A 9,920-nucleotide genomic window follows, 5' to 3' on the forward strand; every position below is an offset into this window, starting at 1 on the left:
AGGAAACAAAACAAGCCTTAGAGAACTGCTAGGTTCCAAAGTAGCAATAAGTACAGGTTTTTATTGACAAGCAAACAAAGGTTTCTCTATATTGCTGGCTGTCTCAGAACTCCCTCTTTTATAAGGTCTCTGACCTTATTCTTTCTCAGTCTTACTTCTGAGGGGTACAGTTCGCATTTCCTTCCCCTTTATCTGTTTAAGTAAAGAATACGGTAAGAATCAATTAGACTCACTAGACCTACAGTCTCTAATGAATCAAAACCTGTCAATCAGTAAGCTCATTCAAGAACCCACCCCCCTAAACATGAGATTCATCTATATTTCCACAGAAACTCAGACCAATCTCCCCTGTAGAGTCCTCGGCCCTTTTGTTAAAAGAGAAAAATTAAGTCATGCTCTCCTTTACTGCCATTTCTGAAAGGTTACAATCGTAAAGGGGACAACATAGACATTAAAAGATGCTGTTATGTTAATATTACATAGGTTAATTCCATGTGTTAGGTGACCCTAACACCCAGAGGGGGTGAGGGAAGGCTGGGACTTCGGCTGAAACAAAGTATACAGAGAACAGTCCAAAGACACATGGCTGAAAATACACTGGTGACTTGGGGGGCTGGGGAGGAACAGCAGTTGGGCTACAGTGAAACCAGTAAATGGGAAAATTAGCCAGGGCAAAATCTGGACAGCTTTGAAGGCCACACTTAGGAGTTCTCATTTCCATTCAGTTATCCACTGAGGGCAGACTTTTCCTAAACATTCCACCGCCCTCGCTTCTGTTTGAAGTAAAGATTCAAAGCAGTTCAGAATAATTGATACAGCCTTCTTGAAGAATCCAGGCAAAGTTATTTTATCTTTCGGTCGCAAAGCTAACAAACACAAGCACTCCAATTTCAGTATTATCTTCTACCAGAATTGTTTGTTGGTATTTTTCCTAGTATGAATAAATTGACAGCAGGGATCTCATTTCAACCAACATAACCATACCACTTAGCAAAGCATCTTCAGAAAATGGAATTTTTTTTTAAGATTTTATTTATTTGATGAGGGGGGCGGGGCAGGGAGAGCACAAGTAGGGGGAGCAGCAGAGGCAGAGGGACAGGGAGAGCAGGCTCCCCACTGACTAGGGAGCCCGACGCGGGGCTCCATCCCAGGACCCCGGAATCATGGCCTGAGCCCAAGGCAGATGCTCTACCGACTAAGCCACCCTGATGTCCCCAGACAACAGATCTTGAAGCTAGGGTGCCTTGTACTGAATCCTGCCGAAACTACTACAAATGTGAACTACTGCCTCAGCTGTCATCCATAAAATGGAAAGAATGGTGCCTACCTTGTATCGGTGACATGACCGAACAGCACCTGGCACACAGTCCGCTCTCACTAAATGCCAATTGGTCATGAACCCCTCCTGCTCCTTTTTCTTCCACATCCAATCACAAAGCCCTCTCAGCTACTTCGAAAATAGCTCTGGGAATCTACATTCTGTCCGTGTCCACTCTGCCCATTCCTCTGACCACATTCTCTTGCCTGGGTTACTACAGCTCCTCCATGGCCCTTCTTCTGAGCTCCATGCAAATGTCACTTGCCGGAACAAACGTCCTCAACCCCCCAACCCCCAGCCTAACAATCTCACAGAGCACAGTATATTTTAATTTTCCTGCTATCATTTGTGTCTCACTAGAAGGTGAACTCCGGAAGGGCGGGAATCCTGTATACCTCACTGTATCCCCTAGCGCCCAGCTAAGGATCTGGAACGAGGTGCATATGCCAATACTGAATGAATGAAGGAATGACCAGGAGTTTCTAGGGATTCCTTAGAAGTTACTACTTAGTTGTGGATTGTATTATCAACGTGTTTAAGAAACCACAATAAAATAAGAAAATATTGGGATCCCTGGCTGGCTCAGTGGTTTAACGCCTGCCCTCGGCCCAGGGCCTGCTCCTACATCGGGCTCCCTGCATGGAGCCTGCTTCTCCCTCTGCCTTTCTCTTTCTCTCTGTCTCTCATGAATAAATAAAATATTTAAAAAATATATTAAAGGAAAACTTAACTTCTAATTCCATTTAGGAAGAGTCAACTCTCAGTTCATTCAGCTTCACAAATTCGGGCAAATTCACAAAAGAGGGAAAGTAAATTATGTCTATAGATTAAATTTTCCTTTCTGTATCATAACAGCTCAGAGGTGTCCCCATAGGTCACAGACATAGTGGGTGTAACTATAAAACCCATCCGAGAATTTAATTTGTTGGAGGAGTCTTCCCACAATTTACATTTATTTAAAAGCTCTTAAAAGAAATCTATAGTTACACACCAAATTGTTGCACACCTGGGAGAGGTGTGTATAGGCAGAGGGACCTTTAATTTTCTCAAGATATTTTGGCAGTGTTTGAATGTTTTATTGTATCTGTGATTTAAAATAGAAAAATAAGACATTAAAAAGAATCCTACACCAAGGCAACCAAAAAAAAAAAAAACTTGCTTGCTCCATCAGGGATTTTTATTTATAGAAAGTATGAAAACAAGGTTCTAATTACAGTTCTCTAAGATTTTCTTATAAGCCTATTCCCTAGTCAGATTTAAATGTGTTAGACTGCAATCCTATTTGATTTGGGAAATGTTTAATTTCCTCTATGAAAAGCTGGTGTCATTCTTTAAACACGCACACGCAGAAGCACAACCAAATCTGCCTGGCTCTGCTGTGCTCCAGCTAAACTGAAGGAAGTAATTTACGGTCTTTTAAGGTCTTCACATGATTGATAAATAACCAGAGGAAAAGGAAATTAAGGATACAAAGTATTTATATGCTTTTTAGGACTACTGACATTCAACTCTGGGCAACATTTTAGCAGAAATGCAGACAGAATCCAGATGTGGTAAAAAAAAAAAAAAAAAAAAAAAGGAGGTGGGCTTGAAGGTCTCTTCTCCCATTTTTAAATAAACATGTTTCATTGGTAAAGTTTAGCTGCCTTTAGCTACAAGATACAGAATACAAATTTAACTAAGAGTCTAGAACTATGTTTGATGAAACAGTGCTACAGAAAGAACCAGTTACAAATGGTCTCCAGATATGAATGCCTTGGTTGTTCCTGAGGAACTTGAAACAATGTTTCAATTAAATGTATGAATTATTAGAGAAGTTAAGAGTATTCTAAACTGAACACATTAAAAACCATCAAAATCTTAGGCTTTAATTCTGTATCTTATTTCCAGTGTTTTTTGAACTATTTCATACCTGAAGTAGGTCAGTTGAAAAACTAAATTTATCTTTTCTCAAAGTCCACATTTTGTTGTTCTATCACATTAGCATTTGAGGAAAAGCAAATTAGAAGATAGGGCCGTTAATGCGAAGTACATTTTAAAGTAAATTCCAAGTGTCACAAAATGATTTAGGCAGGAAAAACAACTGACTAAAATATTTATTAGTGTTAATGAGAAAGCATGTATTATTAATACTAAATGTTTTTGTCCTACAAATATCAATGATCAACTTTTAGTGCATTCTGTTGGAAGGAAGGAAAAGAGCAGAACCTTTTATTGAAAATGAGAAAAGAACTCTGACATTTAGAAAAAAAAAATTTATTAACTTTTACTAGCTTCCAAAACCACATGTTAAGATTTTTCACTACCTACCCTATTACATACAATTATTGTTTATGCAAGAATCTCAGCACTTAGGGATAGCATCCTGGGATAGAACTATGGTAAATCTGGTTCCCCCTAACCTTCCGCTGGAGTCCTCACTGCTGCCTCTACCAGTATGCCCCACTTTCTTTTTAGCTTCCTACAGGTTTTCCTTGCACTCCTGCTCCAAGAATAAGCAGGACTGAGTTAAGTTACTAATGTGTGGGGGTTGAATAGTGATCCCCACAAAAGACTATGTCTTAAGCGTGTAACCTATAAATGTGACCTCACTTGGGAAAAGGGTCTTAGGCTAAGGATTCTGAGTTTTGGAGCTCATCCTGGATTATCTGGGTGGGCCCTAAACCCAATGACAAGTGTCCTTAGAAAAGAAAGGCAGAGGGAGATCTGACACAGTCAGAAGAGGGGGAGGCAAAGAGAGCATGGAGGCAGATTGTGGAATTACATGGCTACAAGTCAAGGAATGCCAACAGCCACAGGAAGCTCAAAGAGCCAAAAAGGAAAGACTCTGCCCTAGAGCCTCAAGAGGGAGTACAGCCCCACAAACACCTTGATTTCAGACACTGGCCTCTAAAATTGCAAGACTCAATTTATCTTGTTTTAAGCCACTAAATCTGAGGTGATTTGTTTGGAAGCAACAGAAAAGAAGTACAATTATTTGAATCAGTGCCCCCCAAAATAATAAAGAGGTGTGTGTTAGTTGTCAGGGGTCAAGGTAAGAGAGATATGTGAAACTTTTAAAATCCTTATCGCTTATTCCAAAGTAAATGGTGAAGGTACCCTGTTGAGTTTCAGTACTTATAAGATTCTAGAACCTAAAGGGATAAATTATAAAGTCATTTTAGCAACAGTGATTGAAATGCTCCCGTGTCAGAAATGCACATGAAAATAAAGTTGTAGAAATAGGAAAGAACAGATATTTACCTAGAATCTGATGGAACATTCAAGTGTACCTGTTGGAACAGGTTTACTTTTCAAGCACAGATCACGAACTTCCTACTTCTCTTCAGCTTAAAAATTCTATACATAAAAAAATATTTTGTTACCCTACTATGAACCATTTCTTTTTTAAACCTAGACTTAAAAAGCATTACAACTGCATTTAAAAAATTCTACTCACTAATCAACAGGCAAATGCAAATCAAAACCACAATAAGTTATTACCTTACACCTGTCAGAACGGTTAGTAGGTTAGTATCAAAAAAGACATTTGGTGAGGATGTGGAGAAAAGAGAACCTTCCTGCACTGTTGGTGGGAACAGAAATTGGTGCAACCACTGTGGAAGTTCCTCAAAAATAAAAAACAGAAATACCACCTGATCCAGTAATTCCACTATTGGGTATTTACCCAAATAAAACAAAAACACTAATCAAAAAGATATGCACGTTACTGTATGTTTATTGCAGCATTGTTCACAATAGCCAAGACACAGAAGCAACCTAAATGTCCACTGGTGGATAAAGAACATGTGCTACACACACACACACACACACACACACACACACACACACCGGAATATTACTCAGCCATAAAAAGGAATGATCCTGGCACTGGGGACAACATGGATGGACCTAAAGGGTATTATGCTAAGTGAAGGAAGACAGACAAATACCATACAGTTTCACTTTATATGTGTTATCTGAAAAAAAAAAAAAAAAAAGGAACAGGCCGATAAATACAGAGATCAAACTGGTGGTTGCCAGATGGGAGGGGATGGAAAAAACTCTAATTTAAATATACTTCTATAATGTATATTATTTGATGGTAAACTTCCTTTCATTCAAATTGCTAACACTTCTTCAGAAATGAATCAACATTCTTTTATACAGAACAAAGCTGAGGATCATCTCTGGTCTTTGCAAATTAGAGGTGATAAACAATTCAAGTATAGAAAAAAAAAGTCCCCTAGCAAAATAAAAAAAAATTTTTTAAAAAGGCTAAAATGTTAATCAGAACTTTACACGGACAAAGTCAGTGATGAAAACTAGTAAGTAAAATTAAGAATAAGGTGACAGGATACCATCATTCATGCATTTGTAAAGGGACATCTGATGGCCCTCAAGGACAATTCAAAGTTTTACTTGGTGTGTGTTCTTTAAAATTTATTAGGAATTCTAGAACTGATTGCTCACTGACCATCAACAGATTGAATTTTTTAAAAACCCGTGTGCTGAGACCTCAATAATTAAATTGGAGGTCTACACTGAACAGGGTACAAGATAAGACATACAATTTAGAAACACTGAATTTTACAATCATTTCGAAAATAAAAAACTTGCTCAACACATAGTACTTCACTGTTGTATGTTATACATTATATTGCATGGGACGTGCTATATTCTTTGAACAAAAATGAAATAACCCACCAGAGGTAGTATTATTTTCCTAAAAGGAAGCCCGCCCACTTTGTCCTATATTTTGTCTGCATCCTAGCTCAGGTCAGCTGTCACAGGACGTGAAATTATTTAATCATGACAAAACCCTACATTTAGATGAATGCAGTGAAGTAAGAGCACAGGAGAAAAGGAGTGGTCTGAATTCCCGAAAATCTTAAACGAAGCCCCTCTTAAAAGTCAATCAAAAGGAAACAACCATCTGGAAGAGTGAAATTTCTTTTCTAGGAAGCACTTACAGATACTGGTTTAAATGTAGGCCCTGGCTTCTCCTACTTCCCTTCCCCCAAACAACCTCCAACTGGGGCAAACTCAGTCATCAGGGATCCACAGCAGTGCAACTGCAAACTGAAAATAGTAGCTGGTTGACAACAGGGTGAAAACAGCTGCTCAGGGGGGAAAAAAGACAAAAAGACAAATCCAATGCCATTTCATTCCCTTCAACTCAACCCCACTAGGAAAAGAAAAGGGGAGGGGGGAGGAGGAGAGGACTAACTGGAGATAAGGAATATCTTTTTTTTTCTTTTGTTTTGCAAATTGGCAAAAGGAAAATTCGAAATGGCTATTTTTGTCAAATAACTAAAGTGAAGGGGGTCTTCTACATTTTCTTTTTCTTTCTTTTTTTTTTTTTTTTTTTACAAATTTAATCTACAGATCCAATCTCTACAGATACAGTAACAGAAAGTAACCAGACCAAAAAAAAAAAAAAGAGCCACACATTCAAGCCTGGAGGTTGGCAAGAACTTTATCTACAGTAAGGCTTCTACAGTAACAAATGTATTCATTTCCTCGCCCAGCTTTCACTTCTACTGCGGAAGAACGCAAAGCAGTGTCGTACTTCTTGTCCAGACAGTGACACTGGATAGTTTGAAGAGGTCTCCGGTTTTTGAAAGCGCACTTCTGACTTCAAACACTACCAATCCTGCTTAGACCAGACGCCAAAAGCTTGTCAACCGCTTGCCCTACTTAGGCATTCATCTGCACCTACTTAAGCTGAGCTCCCAGATGGGGGGGGGGGGGGGGGCTGACCCCACGTGTGGCCTCCACACCGGAATCGCAGCTTCTCGGTGACCGGGGGTACCTGCCAGCGAGCATCCCGGACCAAACCCTACCAAGGTCGCGAACCTGCCCTCTCCTCTCGGTGGGAGGATGGGACGATGGCACGCGTCCTCCCTCCACATCTGCGGGGCAGAGCGGACCGATCCTAAAGTACCCTGGGGGGGATGGGGCGGGGGGGCGGGATGAAAGGTGCCCAGCGGGGACCTGCTGGGGGTGAGGCTGTGGGGGCAGGTGGAGATGGGGGGCAGGTGGGGATGCGGGGCGGGGGGGGGGGGGCTGGGAGGGCAGGATGAAAGGTGCCCAGCGGGGACCTGCTGGGGGTGGGGCTGTGGGGGGCAGGTGGAGATGGGGGGCAGGTGGGGATGGGGGGCAGGGGGGCTGGGAGGGCAGGATGAAAGGTGCCCAGCGGGGACCTGCTGGGGGTGGGGCTGTGGGGGGCAGGTGGAGATGGGGGGCAGGTGGGGATGCGGGGCGGGGGGGGGGCTGGGAGGGCAGGATGAAAGGTGCCCAGCGGGGACCTGCTGGGGGTGAGGCTGGGGGGAGGAAGGTGGAGATGGGGGGCAGGGGGGCTGGGAGGGCAGGATGAAAGGTGCCCAGCGGGGACCTGCTGGGGGTGAGGCTGGGGGGAGGCAGGTGGAGATGGGGGGCAGGTGGGGCTGGGGGTGTGGGGCAAGTGAGATGGGGGTGCTGGAGGGGGCCGGAGGGGGCAGGTGAGATGGGGGTGCAGGTGGGGCTGGAGGGGGCAGGTGAGATGGGGAGGCAGGTGGGGCTGGGGGTGGGGTGCAGGTAGGGCTGGAAGGGGCAGGTGAGATGGGGGTGCAGGTGGGGCTGGAGGGGGCAGGTGAGATGGGGAGGCAGGTGGGGCTAGAGGGACAGGTGGAGATGGGGGGCAGGTGGGGCTGGACAGAGCAGGTGGAGATGGGGGGCAGGTGGGGCTGGAGGGAGCAGGTGGAGATGGGGGGCAGGTGAGATGGGGAGGCAGGTGGGTCTGGGGGACAGCTGGGGGGCAGGTGAGACGGGGGGCAGCTGGGGCTGGGGGGCAGGTGCGGCTGGCGGGAGGGGCAGGGGCAGGGGCAGGGGCAGGGGCAGGGCGGCGCGGGGCGGCCGTGGCTCACCTGCACGCCGGTGTAGTTCTCGAAGAAGAAGAGCACCATGCTCTGGTAGACGCAGTAGAGCCGGTCGTCCACCGCCTGGTAGAGGCGCGCGGGCAGGAAGGCGGACAGCAGCCGCCAGGCGCCCCAGGCCAGCACGTAGGTGGGGGCCGAGCCCAGGAGCACGGCGGCCGGCAGCACGCAGCGCATCGAGTACATGTGGAGCACCAGGGACAGCAGCATCCTCCCGGCCGCGCGGACCGCCCCGCCGCCGATCACCCCGCCGCCCGCTCCCCGCCCCGCCGCCGATCACCCCGCCGGCCCGGGCCCCGCCGCCGCCCCCTCCGCTCCCCCGGCCGCCCGCCGCACCCGCGACGCCCCCAGCCGCATGGGCCGCGCCGCCGCCGGACAACACGCGGGCCGCGAGTGCGGGGCCGGGCGCGGGCGCAGGCGCAGGGGAGGCCGCGGCCGCCGACGCTCCCGAGCTCAGCGGCGCTCACACCCCATGACCCTCGCCCGTCACCCGGCGCCCCGGCCGGGGGGCGGGGCTCCGCGGCAACAACACGCCGCCCCATTGGCCTGCGGTTGCCATGGTCCCCCACGGGGCGGGGCTGCGTGGCACCAACGAGCCCCCTGATTGGTCGAGCGCGCTGACAGGGAAGCGCCGCTGCCGACCCGACGGGCGGGCGGCCCGGCTCCGTCCACTGCGCATGCTCCAAAGCTCGGCCTCGCTGCAGACGCGGGAAGACCGGTCGGCGGCGGCGGGGGAAGGTGGGTGCGGGCGGCTGGAGGAGGGCGCCCCGGGTGGCTGCGGGGCAGGCTCCAGCGCGCTCTGCGGGGCCCTGGACCCGGGATGCGCCCGGGGGCGAAGTCGCCCCGTTACTTGGGGTGCAGAGAAACGGCGCTGTCTCACCTGCGCTGCACACCCTCCCATCTCCGGGCGGGGGGACTCACGCAGCTTAGTCCGGGAGGCGGGAACGGCGAACCTGGGGCGGCACCGACGCCTTCCCTCCCGCATTCTCCGCGCCTTTTTGCGGAGGCCCCCAGGGCTGCGGTCCCCCCACCCGCAGGTGCACAGGACCCCCCCAATTCTCTCCCTTCACCGCCCCCCCGCAGGTGCACAGGACCCCGTCCCTCCCTTCACCGCCCCCCCCGCAGGTGCACCAGGACCCCGTCCCTCCTTTCTCACCGCCCCCACCGCAGGTGCACAGACCCCGTCCCTCCCTTCACCGCCCCCCCCGCAGGTGCACACAGGACCCCCGTCCCTCTTTCCACCGCCCCCCCCGCAGGTGCACAGGACCCGGTCCCCTCCTTTCACCGCCCCCACCCCGCAGGTGCACAGGACCCCGTCCCCCCCTTCACCGCCCCCCCCCCGCAGGTCACAGGACCCCGTCCCTCCTTTCACCGCCCCCCCCCGCAGGTGCACAGGACCCCGTCCCTCCTTCACCGCCCCCCCCCCGCAGGTGCACAGGGACCCCGTCCCTCCTTTCACCGCCCCCCCCGCAGGTGCAAGGACCCCGTCCCTCCTTCACCGCTCCCCCCCGCAGGATGCATCAGGACCCCGTCCCTCCCTTCACCGCCCCCCCGCAGAAGTGCACAGGACCCCGTCCCTCACCTTCACCGCCCCCCCCGCCCCGAGGTGCACAGGACCCCGTCCCTCCCTTCACCGCCCCCCCCCGCAGGTGCACAGGACCCCCCATCTCTCCCTTCACCGCCCCCCCCGCAGGTGCACAGGACCC

The 9,920-nt window shown here is 49.3% G+C and overlaps 1 protein-coding gene across 2 annotated transcripts in view; it reads right to left on the bottom strand.

Moving 5' to 3' along the window:
* The window catches only part of AGPAT5 (1-acylglycerol-3-phosphate O-acyltransferase 5), a 58,282-nt gene extending 49,725 nt beyond the window's left edge, over nucleotides 1-8,557 (bottom strand). For both annotated transcript variants that reach the window (XM_041752050.1, XM_041752051.1), the window contains exon 1: nucleotides 8,206-8,557. In XM_041752050.1, coding sequence (XP_041607984.1) covers nucleotides 8,206-8,424 — 219 coding nt within the window. In that variant the 5' untranslated portion in view covers nucleotides 8,425-8,557. The remainder of the gene's footprint in view (nucleotides 1-8,205) is intronic.
* Between the last annotated feature and the right edge of the window lie 1,363 nt (nucleotides 8,558-9,920).

The sequence above is a fragment of the Vulpes lagopus genome, chromosome 4 (genome assembly GCF_018345385.1).
Source record: "Vulpes lagopus strain Blue_001 chromosome 4, ASM1834538v1, whole genome shotgun sequence".
Lineage (NCBI taxonomy): Eukaryota > Metazoa > Chordata > Mammalia > Carnivora > Canidae > Vulpes > Vulpes lagopus.